The sequence below is a fragment of the Ischnura elegans genome, chromosome 11 (genome assembly GCF_921293095.1).
Source record: "Ischnura elegans chromosome 11, ioIscEleg1.1, whole genome shotgun sequence".
NCBI classification, from domain to species: domain Eukaryota; kingdom Metazoa; phylum Arthropoda; class Insecta; order Odonata; family Coenagrionidae; genus Ischnura; species Ischnura elegans.
In genome coordinates this window covers 41,268,120-41,283,655 of record NC_060256.1, presented here as the reverse complement: position 1 = coordinate 41,283,655, position 15,536 = coordinate 41,268,120, and the positions used below count along the sequence as shown (strand labels likewise).

General features: G+C 37.9%; 1 protein-coding gene across 3 annotated transcripts in view; it reads right to left on the bottom strand.

The window, feature by feature from the left end:
* The window catches only part of LOC124167783 (calpain-5-like), a 59,969-nt gene that overhangs the window by 4,509 nt on the left and 39,924 nt on the right, over nucleotides 1–15,536 (bottom strand). For all 3 annotated transcript variants that reach the window (XM_046545802.1, XM_046545801.1, XM_046545799.1), the window contains exons 8-14: nucleotides 10,629–10,814; nucleotides 5,783–5,987; nucleotides 4,237–4,356; nucleotides 3,680–3,888; nucleotides 2,837–2,970; nucleotides 2,256–2,392; nucleotides 866–1,010 (exon numbers count right to left, since the gene is read on the bottom strand). In XM_046545802.1, coding sequence (XP_046401758.1) covers nucleotides 866–1,010; nucleotides 2,256–2,392; nucleotides 2,837–2,970; nucleotides 3,680–3,888; nucleotides 4,237–4,356; nucleotides 5,783–5,987; nucleotides 10,629–10,814 — 1,136 coding nt within the window. The remainder of the gene's footprint in view (nucleotides 1–865; nucleotides 1,011–2,255; nucleotides 2,393–2,836; nucleotides 2,971–3,679; nucleotides 3,889–4,236; nucleotides 4,357–5,782; nucleotides 5,988–10,628; nucleotides 10,815–15,536) is intronic.

Here is a 15,536-nt window from a genome sequence, read left to right as displayed (position 1 = left end):
TGAGTATGACAAGCAACGTAGAGCGATGGCGTATGCTAAGAGAGGATCGGAACTCTTTCTACTCCCTCTTATGCCTCTATTACCGCCGCAGTTATCAAAATTTCCTCTTTCAAATAGTACTGAAAGAGGAAATTTCGATAACTGTCGAAATTCCAGGCATACGTCTGCAACACCACACGATAGGATTAAAAAAATGCCGCAAAATTTTTTTCTTTATAGCTTCCTTCCTCAAAATAGGGGTGCGCCTCTTACACACGCTTATACGGTATTAGTTACCTCAAAATATCAGTTGGAGACTGAGTCCAAAAATTGTCAAACTAAGATGGTGGAACTTTGACGATGCCAAAAACTCCGAAACAGCACCTCCAGATACTATTTACAACCTCCTTGCAAATGCATACATACGACCACTAAAGCTTTAAAATTAAATAATTCATGTGTTTCATATCTCCAATTATCGGGTCCTCCTTTTGCAAAACTTGCTGGGAGAAATCTATAATGATGACTATACTCTAATACAGGAGACTAAAACAATCAGAAAATTGCCACAAGGGTAGAAATTACCACACAGTTGAAAATATAATGAGCTATTATCACTTTTTAAAACTTTCTTACTGTATGTTACTTCTTATCAAAACTGTAAGTCAAAATTGTATCATGTTTAGTCAATGATTTTGACTGAATGATGCCATGAATACAAAATGCTTGCTTTACACTAACACCAATGCTCTTGCTTTAGCTGGTAAAGAAATTATGCTTGTGATGTACGTTCAACTCGACTTTAACTCAACACAAGTTGAAAATTTGATACTTGAACAGCTCTAGCCAACATGAAAGATCAACTTGGGGAAATTAATATGCTTACCACTGTCCTCATTATCAATTGTACTTTGTCTGCCCTTCCTGTCAATTAAGTCAGACCAGATCTCTGTCCATTGATGGTTAACTGGAGCAGGAAAGACAGCTTCTCCAACAAATTTAGCTGGCAAGCACACATGGTAGTGGTAAACCTAGAATAATGCAAACAAATTTCTTGCACCACAAAGAACTTACATCAACTTCCTCATTCTATTTATCAAGAGAAATAATCAGGCACTATCATTTTTTAAATTTCTTATAATATGTACATTTTTTTTTAGTTGTGCTGTGGGCATAGGTGAAGGAATAAAAACTAGAGATGGGTCGAATAGCAGATTTCTCAAACTCGAATATCGAATTCGAATACTAAATCAATGCTCGAATATTCGAATATCTCGAATTTCGAATACCTCGAATACTAGAATTGCACTAAGCATATTAAACGTACGTTTGTATTCTATTTCACTTGATGAATGTATAAATAAATAGGTATACTTCAAATACATTCTAAAAATCAACTTTTTTATTTTGAATAAATACATTGATTGTTGTTCCTTTACATCAGCTATTTCCGGCTGCACTTTTCCTAAGGTATCTGTTTTTGTTGAGTGACTTTGTTTAGACAGACTTGACATCTCCAAAGCCAACTGATTTTTTATCATCTCAACTTTATTTGAATCTTGGAAATCGCTGATTTTGAATCGTACATCAAGAATTGTGGCAAAAGTGAATAATTGTTCTTTTTCCAGAAATTCATACCAGCTTTTAATGGAAAACAGCAAATCGCATTGACGAAACCTTGTAGACGACTATGCGAAAACTTCTAAGTTTCTAAGAAATTAATACATGATGCTATTCAAAAGGGGGATAACTTAGGAAACTGTGACTGCACTTCTACTAGCAAGAAGTGTTGCTCCTTCAAAAACATCCAGAACATCAATCAATTGCTTGATAGCATCGTGCATTCATCCAGGGGCCCATGCATATGCCGTTTTTTTACAATTATTTTAATGAAATTTTCGATCCATTTTCAACTATGAATTTCAACTTTCGATCACGTTCAAAATATAAAAATGTGTATGAAAATCTAAATTGTATTTTTAATGTTATTGTAATTTGATTGAATGTACCAGAAGAAACTTTAATAGATACTTCATTTTATAGCAGGCAATTAAATATGCATTTGGATCCGAAAATATCTGAAGATCCGACACCTGAAATAAAGTATCTGATCCAAATCCGGATCTGACAGATATCCTGGAACCATCCATCCCTAGTGTATAGTACAAGTAGAATGAGATATGATAAAAAAAAATAGAGAAAATAAAAAATATCATAAAATAATGGGAAAATAACAAAAGAGCTACGCATTTCTTTTGAGGTAAATGAGGACTTACCCGTATCACAATTGGCTTATCAATTCTATGACGATAGAAAGTGAAAGACGTGTCCCATGATGGATTGCACGTACTCCTCACAACTGCTGTCTTCTCTTTATATCCTTCACACTTCACAACACAATATGGGTCACAATCTGTAAGTTAATATTCAAAAATAAGAAATAAGCAGGAACATTAAACTTCAGGTTTCCACAATGGGATGACATCTCATGCTTTAGGATTGAAGTCCCACACAAGCTTGCCTATGCAACAGGGTTTTCACCTGAAGATGTAGGAGAGCTAGTAAAACATCCATCATCAAACACAGATGCAACAAAAATCTGCAAGACTGAGATGTGAATATGAAGTTATCTCTAAATTATGAAATAAATGCTGATGGCCACAAATCAATCCACACATGACTGCTGACAGCAAGAAAAAACAAGCATTTTATAAAAATCTTACAAATAAGAAAGGCAATCTATGGAATGATTGATCTCTACTTGTGACAATGGTTTAGGGTCAAATAAAATTTCCTATATTTTATGTGACAAATATTTTCCAGAAATCGTAGTAAAGGAACAAGAAAATAAACTTACGTTGACTACATTTAAATTTCTCAAGGGCTTCAGCTCGTTTTATTGTGATGCAGGTGACAAAAACTATAGATGGTGCACAGCAAAGCAATGATCGCAACCTCAATCTGAATCTGGGGTAATCTCTCTTCAGCTCTCTACAATAGAAATGTTTTGATTTTCAATAAATGCATTCCAATCCTAAATATACATGGATGGAAGCAAAGATGATCAGCAACATTTTACTCACTTAAATTTTTAAATAAACATGCATATAAATTAAAGGCTCTAAAAAGACTCGACTTGGAATTCTCTACAACAACCACTTTTCCAAACTAACACAGAAAATTCCCTAATTTTTAGTTTTTTTCAAAGTTCTCCGTCATTGAATATACCTTAAGCTAATGGTTCATAAGAAAACACTACAACTGTAACGTGAGAAATAGTTCAATGTATGCAAATGAAAAAATTGATAAGTCAACAAATCTCCGGGTTGCATATGGTAAAAACATCATACATTAACCTTTATCGTGTATCAAGTCCCAAAAGGGACCAACTACTGTTTTCGTTTATGGCCTTGCAGTCCCTTTAGGGACCACTGAGACACACTTCCTTTAAAATCGGCTTATAATGAGTTTCGTCACTGAGATAGTGTAGATATTTTTTAGGCTCCTGGAATGACACTCGCTAAGACCATAAAATAGGTTACACTTGCCATTTGACTAAAAGCTATCCTTTAAAGGTTAAGAACACCATACTCCACAGCCATACACATGCATCTAAAAGCACTCATTCAAGCCACTTATATAAATTCGTTCACTATCTCTTTAAACCAGACTTTATTTAATACAAAAAAGAGATACAAACCTTAACTTTATGTCACTATTAGAGGAAAAAACTCTGAGGTAGAAATTAGCCATATCACCAGGAATGGCTGTGGAAGGCACCAGAAGGTAGCGACCTTTAACAAAATGACCTCGATGATACAATTCTCTTGTACATGATGGCTTACATTCGATCACGATCGGACAACAAGGATGCAGGGCATGCATTCTACATTTCCTATTTTCTTCAACCTAGGAGAAAATAGGAGAGACCAACATGACCAACAATATAAGCATGCAAGCTGAAAATTTTGGTTTAAAAAAATCAACCTACACAAATATTACAATTTTTATCACAAAAAATATGCTTTAAGAAAAATCTAAAAACTTATTTGTCGCAGCAACCACAATGAAGACCATAAAAAAATCAAAGGATGCAACCTAGTAAGGGTTACACAAGAGAATGACAATTGCATTAACAACTAGCCCGAAAACTGAATTCAAATAAATAAAACATCTACAAAAAACATTACAATAACTCTTTTAAGAATGCTTACATGATTCATCACATCAGGAGAAAATCAAGAAAGGTTTTCTCACCTGAAACACAGTGATGCCTATAGGCAAATGCCCAGTAGGCAAGTCTTCAAGTGTCTCCGATGCCCACTGAAGCAACTGAAAAACGATATCTTCCTCAGCAACAGATACTTCAAAAAGGAACTGGAAGAGAGGAAATTTAAATCATAAAAAAATTAAAATTTAACATCCCCCAGATTTCAAAATAGAAATAAGGGCAATGTCTCAAATTTTTTAATCAAGCACATACCGTATTTCTCCAAACATAGTACCCCTCTGAATATAATTTGAGGCTTCAGTTTCAGGAAAAATTTTAAAATGTGTTTGAATATTATCTTCCCTTTATTTTTCCCATGGGCATTTTTGGAAAAAATGAGGGACTATATTCAGATAAATACGGTATTTAGGATGAAAATAGTAGGTATCATGGGGCAAACCTTGAGGGCTGAATTCATAGTCATACCAGCCTTGAGCACACACAGTTTACGAGACGTAGCTCATTGTTTCCACAAAATAATTTATAGAAACAATAGGGTAGTTTCCTTCATCAAAGAAAACGAAAGGCATTTATTGAGATTCATTACCCACCATTAGTGTATTCATAATATACAAATTATGTATTTGGTTTTAGTATCCCCAGTTTAGATGAATGGCAATGGTCAATTTTAACCTCATTTGAAAAAGTCCAGATTAGCGCCCATGTAATTCCACTCCACGTGACGTCACAGGGACCTAGTTTCTATACGAGGAGATAGGAGTTTTAAATCATCTGAGATTACCAATGCATACATGAGGGACAGAGCTCAGGGAAACATCTCTTAATAATCACCCATTAAAATTACCTAAGTTCGGAAAGTTTCCTTCGTTTGATAGGGTATTAATAATCCTTATTTAAGACAAGCGCTACCTGCTAGCAGCCTGCATCGTATCGGCGCTCAATGCCTCACACCAAGGTGGCCTTACACGATGGCAGCTGGAACCAAAATGACATCACACGGGCTTTTCCTAGCATTCATACTTAGCCGTCACGTTTTCGCATGCTTGAAAATTTTCACTTTTCATTTAATCGCGAAAAATAGATATCGCCATTTAAAAATCAAAAAGCATGAAATACATACTCCAGGAGTAATAATGTTTCGACTTAGGCAATTAAAAAAAATAGGAAACCACACTATTGGTGCCAGTGCAGTGTCCTAAGATAACACGAAAGGATGGTAGACAACACAAAAGACCATAGCTGTAGAGCATCAGGAAAAATTCCCTGATAAATGCGATGGTGGTTGGCGTAACATGGTGAAACTCTTTCATGATGCACAAAGGTTAAGAAAACACTTAGCTGTTTCACAAAATAAAATATATTGCGACCGGTTTCGATACAGCGTATCATCATGTATCGAAACCGGTCGCAATATATTTTATTTTGTGAAACAGCTAAGTGTTTTCTTAAAATTCCCTGATATTAAAAATTTCTTTTAATATAATCTTGGTGCATTCCATAGACACCTTACTTATATTTTGGCAGAACTTCATTGAAAGCAGCAGCTTAAATGCTTATCCCTCATCAACTGACCTGTGGATTTCTTAAAAATGTTTCTGGATACTCCTCGGCAGTCCCACCTCCTGATCGATCTGCTGATGTCCCTTTGGCTCCTCGGCTCCATTTCCCAGTGGCCACCCTTTCTTTCCAAGTCTTTCCAAGAGCAAAGACATTAGTGTTGAATAGGCGGCAAACTGTAAACGTGCATGCATGGACTGCTAAGTCATCCCATGGAATCCTGAAGAATGAAAAAATATGACGGTGAGATAAATTATCATTCTTAAACAATGAATACATGGTGTTCTGTCATTGTTTTCCTTGGGGTTCTCGATTAGATGCCCCTATGAGAAAATTGTATAAACCTGTATAAAATTTGTATGCATACGTTGTCATAACAATTGTATAAGAATGTATACAAATTTTATACAGGTTTATACAATTTTTTCACAGGGGTGATCTCTCCATCTTTAGGGCTCGCCGCATTGTTTGTAATGGGGTCACAACATTTTCGCCTGGATTCCACTATGCATCTTCAGGACGAAGTGCCGATATCGGTATTTTCACCGTGCTTATGTAGCCATTGAACCAACCACAATTCATTAAATGTGCGATAATGAAGACCCAATCCTTTGTTAAAACTTTCGCGGGTACTCATCATGTTAAATAAAAACTTTTGGGCTATGTCGCCATGTCAATTTTTGGGTGGCCCCAACGTTTCCCGACCGATGCTGGTCACTTTCTCAAGGGAATCTGATGAGGCGGGAATTTATATCCATATATATCAGGTTTCAAACAGAGAATAGTCAGAGAGGCCACAGAAATAACCAAAGAGTAGAAGAACAATTTTAACAGGGACACCGGCCTTAAAATAAGTCGCACTTGGCAACCCGTAATCTGGAAAAACTATCAACAACCAACTTCTCCAACCTCTCACTCCCCTCCCTCCACCCCCTGGCACAGATACCTATACAGTAAAACTTCGATTTTACGCACTTCGATTTTACATCAAGTCTCGTTTTTACGCAGCGTCACTCAAGTCCGGCCGGAAAGCATAGGGAGTTGCAATGGTGAAACTTCGATTTTACATCTTTTCTTGATTTTACGCAGTTTTTCGATTTTGCGCAGCATAACCCCAGCCCCTAAGAGGCCGCTAATCTTGATTTTACGCAGTTGTCTTTCGACTTGTTTTAAAATTCCGACTGGAGCAATATGAAGTTAGGTTATTTATTCGTCTCAATGAGTTGCAAAAATGAATACAGGAACGGTTGAAATGGCGTAGCGCTGTTGAGCGTGAAACTAAAAACATCGCGAATCTAATAATTGCTTCCCCGTGCGCCCTCTCAGTAATATTTCAGGCTCCTTTACGAACTCGAATATCGCTCTTAGTTCAAATTTGCCGTAGAAGGATATCGAAACCTAAAACATACGGCAATCGACGTGTACCTATGCGTAACTACTTTTGATTAAGACAGATGATCGCCGTAGTTATTAATATTATCACCTTTCGTTTATTATTCGGCTTATTGATCGACGCTGTTTATAACATATTTATTGTAATTACAGTAGATGGTCGTTAATCCGAAATTATGAGCTACTGAATATCTATCCCTAACAGAAGGTTTTGTAGAATTTTGCCAACGCTATGTTTTCCGTCGCCCCAGCGAAATATAACGGCGAAATGAGTCGTTAAAAATCCTCCCGTGCCAAAATTTTGGCTTCCAAGGTGATCCAAAAAAGATAGTCGTACTTCTAGTATGGACATAGATAGTCAATGGTGATTCAACACGATGGTAAAAGCAGCATGCGTTGTCTCATTCCGCGGGCTAACCCCACATCTGCGGGACGAATGGAGGCGAGGGAAAGTTGCTTGCGCGGCGCACTTTTCAGAACTGACTCAACTTGTATCTCATTGCCAGTGGGTTTTAATGAAACATGATCGGAACTTTATAGCTATTAGCTTAACTCCGCTAGGTGGAAAGCGTTTATTTTTAACTGAGTTAATGCCCTCGGAGAATAACTCGCGTCGTCAATCGTCATGTAATCATTAAAGTCAAATTCAAGACGTGAGTGATATGGCAGTCCCTTTAAACTCAGGAATGGCTTAGCACCATTAAATCGAAATACAAAAAGTGTCCGGTGTTGTTATCAGATATGGGGAAGCAAAATCTTACGTGAAGATGAGTCACACGGCTTGTAAGTCGACGGTCCCGGCGCTGAATTCGCGGAAGAATGCCGACAGAGAAGCTATACCCGGTAGATTCAATCTATTAATGCTAAAATTTCTTCGGAAAATGCTTTTTTAATGCGTAAAATTTATAAAGAGGGAAAATTTTTCCGGACTATTAATAATTTTTTTATTCGTCACTGGCGGCATGACGGAAGTTGCGCGGTTATTTATATGGCTCACTTAAAAAATGTGATCCAAACACCAGAAAAATTTAAATTTCCGAATATCCCGGGTCCTGAGTGCTCCGTATTATCTATGATATGCTATTTGGAAGGAGGTAACCGACAGCTGGGGTCTTTAGCGCCATAAAGTAAGGGCTGGGGGATAGGAACCCTGTATGTTGGCATTAGCCAGGTTGTAATGATAGGCTCCAAAGGGACCAGGTCTTAATGTCCCATCTGCTGGACAGAGTGGTGCACTGTAAGTGCCCTCCACATTACCCTCAAATAGGGATAGGGCCATTTCTGATAAGTTTCTGCTACTGCCAGGACTTGAACCCAGGCTCACAGGGTGTAAAGCCTTAGTGATGTACAGTAGATTCCGGTTAATTGGGACAAATCGGGACTTGTGATTTTTGCCCCAATTAGGCGGCTGCCCCAATTAGGCGAACTCTCTTGTATATGGGCATAAACAAACGTTGAAATGATAGAAAGTAGACTAAAGAATGTTTATAATGCAACATAAGTTTATTAAAATATTAATTTGATTAATAAATCAGCGAGTTTAGTTAATTTATTATCATTTTAAAGAATTATAATATTTTTGTTAAAAATATTTTTCACAGGCTCAGGCGACGCTGAATGAGTGTCTTTTACTAAGCCCTAAAAAAGAAAAGTCTTATCCTCTTGCGGATAGTATAACAACAAGAGCTTTCAAAATAGGGCAAGAATAGGAACATTCTTTTTTTTTTCTGGTTGCGGTTCTGGCTTAAATCAGAACTATACTAAAGCGTATGACTAAGCCTTCTAAAAATAATGAGCAAGTGTTATCCTGAAAACTATACTCCTCCTCAACACCAACTCTTGATTTTACACACTTTGATTTTACACAGTGCCCATATTTCGGTCCCTCCAACTGCGTAAAATCAAAGTTTTACTGTATATGTTTTAAGAGGACAGATTAAGTAAAGTAATTTCTTCTTTCTCACAGTTAACTCGGAGAATATGACAATAACTCTGAGTATATCATTTGGTTGTTTTAAAAACAAGAACATTTTATATTTTACAGTTGAAATTTACTTTAAAAATTTGTCACATGTAGTCTACTTTCTATTTCTTGTGCCGAGATCAAGTATTTTTACGTTAAGCTTCGCGTGGAGATCCAAACCATCGTCTGCTCCCGCAACACTCATCAAGTGATGACGCACGTACCCCTCGCATTGAGAAATGCATTGCATGCTTGTAGAATGAGAGGTGTAGGATGAAAGTAAGAAGGTCAATGGCTGATAATGATAAAATAACTTATGAATTTGAAGTTTTAAACACCTTCAGATGATACTAGGAAACAACTTGCAGGTAGCTTCATGGCAAGTAATTGAGCGTACTATCCACGAAAGCGCCACTATTTAAAATGTACTAACCAACTAGTTTTATCAGTATTTTGTTCGGATGGTACCGGTACCGAGAGAAATCGCCGTGTTAAGGAGGATAATGTGCTAAAGAGGAACACACTAACCAAGTTCCACTGTGATTCGTTGAATTCATGGTTCCTGTTTTTACATTGAAGATATTATAATTAAACCTTTTGGAAACCCCTGCACATAGCAGCATGACCTAATAAAGTCAAGTCTGTTACCTTCACACTTCACCCCAGAGAAGTGGCTGATTTGGTCTTGAGGAAGGCATTGTTATTTGATGAGTTTACGTGCAGAAACTATAAATTATTGGAGAAATACAGGGAAATTGAATCTATTGCACTAATTTGCAATTTTTTTACTTATAAAATTATATTTCATATCACATTCATTAGAAAAATATTGCAAGAATGATTTTTTCGTACATCTGCTCATTACTATGCCATGCTCATAAATTCATCTATAAAAGGAATCTCACCACAGATTTTGGCTTACAACCTAGTGCCATGAACCTTTGTGAAAAAACCTTGAAAATACGGGCAAGCGAGTGAGTAGAGTAATATTTATACCATATAAAACTTAAATCAGGTTCACTGTAACCCATGTAAAAGTCACTCAATAGCTGTGAACTCAATAGCCAACACATATGAAAGACCTGTGTTGAGGAAAGTCTTAAGAAAAAATTTTTTAATACAAAAACCTTTATATTCTACTGATGAATTTTATGCTGTATGTAAAGAAAAACTTAAATGAGTCATGTTGTATGTAAGGAAAAACTTAAATGTAAATTAATGTATTAAATATTGTCCTGATGTATCTTTAATTGTCATTTGCGTACATACTGTGTTCTATTGCCATTGCTTGTTTGTGTTTTATCCTTTATGTAATGTAACTTGACGAAGCTATGCAATTGTATTGCCTTCAGCGAATAAATTATTATTATTATTATTATTATTAAGAAAATATGAGAAAAATTCTCATTCCCACAGCATGTAAGTAATGTCAGAATAATTTGATAACCTAAGGCGGGCAATGTTCATTAAAATAGATTTCAGGAGTTACACATGTATTGAACCAACCAAAATTCATTTGATGAGCGACAGTGAAGACCCAGTCTAGTCATCTGCTTATCAGTCAACCGGGACCACTCAGGAGATTTTGAGAATAAACGCCTCAGTTTTGAAGGAGGGTAAACATAAACGCCACTATCCGACTGCGCCTCCTCTTCTCCCCCATCACCACCATTGTCTTCAGCATTTCCAACACTGAATGGATGAAAGAAACACTGTTACAAAAAAATAATACACATACACATTTTCTCAATGGCTTCTACTACTAAACCATGAATGCCCACTAAGGTAAATACCAAAATAAAATTCACTGACTTTTACAGACGGTGGGTTTACATCTATTTAATGGATTAACGTTAACAGGAGATAAAAATGTGTTTAAGTGCAGTGACCAATTAACCAGGAAAATTAAAACACATAAAATGCAAAAGTTAATACATTCACTGCCGCTTCGGTCATAATGTCCGAAACGCATACTTCATCTTCATGCCGTTTCGGTCATAAGGACCGATGAATGAGTCACTTTTTGGCCACAAATATCACGCCGTTGGTCATAGCTACTTCGGTGACGTGTATATGATGTGACCGTGACGTTACACGTAGCCAAAAGCAAACAAAACTCAAATGGAGAGGACCTAAATATTACAGAGAGAGAAAAAAGGAAGACATTTGGTGGCCTTCCTCCCGGAGATGGGTAGCGAATTTTACCCCGGAATTGCTGCCACTAAGCGGATTTTACCCCGGAATTGCTGCACCGAGTCAAGAAAGGAACACAGCTGGACATCAGGGAACAGTTGGAAATTTTAAAAATTGTAAAGAGGATAGAACCCATTGCTAATGACCACCTTTTCCCTTTCCACTTCCCCCTCCTAGACATTCCACTATTACACCCCAAAAAATCCCTGTGACACCAACCCACGCTCCTCTCTGTAACTACCTCTGGTTTTCCCCTATCCCTTCCCCTCCTTCACCCTTCCCGTCACTTACCTCTCCCCTCCCCTTCCCCTCCAATCACCCGACCACAGAGCATATATCCCGGCAAAATCTTATGTGTATCACTAGTCTTGAAAATGTGTACCGAAACTAGTCGGCAATAAAGTGTGTGTTTTTTAGAAAAGCAAAGTAATTTTCTTTCAACCATAAATAACTTTTTTATTTATCTGATGCTTTGTCGAGGGGGGATCTATCCCCTAATCCCACCCCATAGTTACGCCACTGTTCCGATATATTTACCAACTTTAACGAATTGAAATACAAATTAGCTCTAAACTTGAGGCCTATTTTACACGCTTTTGGTATGTTACAATCCAGAGGCAGATTCAGAGAGAGGCTATGGGGGTCTGTAGCCCACCCTTTGGGCAACCAATTTGCATAAGATAGAATCAGAGTTCCCACTTTAACTACATTATAAAATTCACGGTTTTTTCCAGGTTTTCACGGTATTAATGTCATAAAATTCACAGTTTGTAGATAAGGCATTTCAGGCAGAAATATTGACCACGTAACAATCATCGGCCGCACGTTAAATAAAAATGTAACAAATGCAACAGATGCCTTGAATGCAAACGCAGCAATGACAGTGCTATAGGGTGTTGCTTATTTTTTCTCAGATTTTTGATTTCTACCTCTTAAAATATGCTATGGGGTGCAGAATGGATATCCTAAAAATTTCAGCTCAATTGTTTAACATTTAGAGATCGCTCAAAGAGCATAAATGCAATAACATTATATTTTCCCAATTTTTTGAAGTAACATCATTTTCAGGGGTAACGCACGATTTTGCAGCCCTTTAGGGCCAAAATTCGCTCCATTTTAACGTCCGATCAACAGTTTTCCAGGAATACAATACTTTTCCGCGAGCTACAATAGCGCGTCACACCCCTGACGGCGAGCTGGTCGCTCACAGTCAGCGACCGTCATTGCCTTACCCCCCTGGCGCCTTTGTAAGCGAAAGTCGGCTTAAGACTTAAGTCGGCTTGCCGGCCTCGGTGGCGGCGGGGTAACGTCCTCGCCTGCCAAACAAGGGGTCGCGGGTTCGAGTCCCACCTGGTTAGGTTTCCCCTGCCCAGGGCATGGTTGTTCGTGTGCGTTTGATTATTAAATTTGTTGAATACCCCGATGTAAAATGGCCAAATTCAGCTGTATTCGGTGGTTTGGGAATAAAATAAAAAATAAAATAAGAAAGGAGGAGTCGAATACTATGTTGGCGGTTTTCATACCGAGTGTTTGCTGTAGTTTATCCTTTAAAATACATAACTCCATCACTGTTCTTCGAACCTAATTAATGATAAAAAAGAAATTTTCATGTTAAGAATCCAAAAAAATATGATAGACTGAGAACCTAAGATATGAAAGTAGTTAGTTAACACTATTTACGCTTGTCGAATTAATTGAAAATACTTTATTATGTTCGCTAATCTCCACTATTCAATGCAGTCCTGAACAATCTCATCAGTTGCCCGGCCACTGGCAGTTCCGGTGAGATATGGAATCTTTAATGTTGTTTTTATTTCATCAATCGGCCATGAGATTTATAGGACCATTTAATGACGTAATATGCAAAATAATATCTACTTACTTGATTTAACGAATCAGTAAATATTTCCTTTAGTAGACAGTAACCCCTGTTACCAAAACATAGTAGCAACAAAAACCATTGCCGCTCCTCCCGCGCTAATGCCCAAGTCATTAAAGATCAGTGCAATTTGGGGTGTAATTAGGGTTTTCCTACCCATCTATCTTCTCTTCTATCTACTCATCATATCTTCTCTTCCTCTCCATTTGACGGGCCGACTTCTCTGACTCCTCTCTGTCTATTAAGTGCTAGATAAGTATCTCATTATTTGGCAAGCCGAAGCGCGTAATAGCCGTCCCGGAAAAACCAAGTCCACCCCAATCAGCCAGTTTACAACGCATTTCATATAATGTGCATTTGTCTATGATGCGGTAGATTAGTTTTTTGGTGCTAGCAGAAACTTGAAAATAATAATTGTAAGGAAGTTTTTCAGAAAGAAAAATATTTTGAAAACTCTCTAAGTGCTAATTTAGTATCTTTTGAAGCAGGTAGGTATCCTGGTCGCCTCTGTATTTTCAAGAGCACTTTATCCACATCATTTTGAATAACTTCCAGAGCATTTACCGCGGCAATATCAAACAGCTGATCCAATTTTTCATTCAATTCCATGTCATTCTTTCGCTGTTGCATAGGTCGCCGTCAAAAATAAATCTTGAATTATTACAGCTCACTGCACAGTGCCTCTATTTAATATATTCCACGTATTTCTTCAATAATTTGAATTCTCGACATAATAGTCCGGAATGGAACCACGAACCTCATTGTTAGTCTCGTATTTGCACACACTCCCTGTTTCAGGGGAAAGTGGTGGAGATAGAACACCTGCAGCACTTCGCAAATCAAAGGCAGCTTATTTTTCGCGAAACAAGCGGCTATAGCTGCTGGGACGCCGATTAGGAATACTTCAATAGACTTGCTTGCGATAAACGACATTGTTTTTATCAATAGCGTCTCGACTCCGAAAATGTACTCTACGCCATTCAAAATCCAACTGCGATGAGGTTAAAGGGGGTGTGAAACACGCAAACTCGGGTAAGAAAACATACACATAGTTGTCTCTAAACATAATTCTCCATGGTTCCATCTATTCTGCTTAATCTCAGCGAATGTCTCATGAATTTATAACAATGTAAAACAATACAGGTAACTCCTCCCTTCTTCCACCGACTCTCGTTAGGGAAGGCGCGAGGGGGGCGTAAGGCAGTGAGGGGCCCAGGACTTATAAGTTGACCGCGATGCGGCCTGCGAGCAACCTCGCCGTCAGGGGTGTGACGCGCTGCTGCAGCTCGCGGAAAAGTATTGTATTCCTGGAAAACTGTTGAGCGGACGTTAAAATGGAGCGAATTTTGGCCCTAAAGGGCTGCAAAATCGTGCGTTACCCCTGAAAATGATGTTACTTCAAAAAATCGGGAAAATCTAATGTTATTGTATTTATGCTCTTTGAGCGACCTCTAAATGTTGAACAATTGAGCTGAAATTTTTAGGATATCCATTCTGCACCCCATAGCATATTTTAAGAGGTAGAAATCAAAAATCCGAGAAAAAATAAAAAATAAGCAACACCCTACAGTGCTATCTCTCATGACGTCACCTATCGTTAGCAAAATTCATGTCCTGCTAAAAGGGTGTGAGTGAGAAAATGGAGAGAGCAGGGTGGCAGGGAAGTGAAGAAGTGCCTGATTTTTTGCCAGGGTTAATGTCTTCCAATCGCAGGCATAAGGTCAATGTGCTGTCATGGCACACGGACCAATACATAATTGCGCTTTCGAATACACGTGTGCAGGTAAATGCGAGGACAGTATCTGCACGTGACTCGGCCTTGAAACATGACAGAAATATGGTTTTTTTTCTTTTAATCCGTCTATCGTAGTTCTACAATCAATTTTGAGAGATTTCTAAGGTTTTATGACGAAATTCACGGCTATTTCCAGGTTTTTTCACGGTAAACGAAATTCACGGCTAATTCACGGTTTTAAGGTTTTCACGGTTGAGTGGGAACCCTGTAGAATGGTAATTTTGCTCAGACCCCCACTACTGCTGGGAAGTTACCCCTTCCCCCTTGTCCCTGGATTCGCTGCTGCATATGAATCTCCCTTTTATCACCCAAACTGGTCGAAGAATTGCACAATATTCACCGAAATACTGGGCAAATACCACGGATACATGGCAAAATGACAAGAGAAAAATCAAGATGATTCTAAAATTGTGTCTGGGTTCTGGTGTTAGAAATCGGTCCCAAGTAATCGGCTATCACCTATTTCAAGTGGCCTAATTTAACCAGATTCTACTGTATTTCCTTTTATTTTTTCAAACTCTTTAAGGGGATGTAATAAAAAACTTAC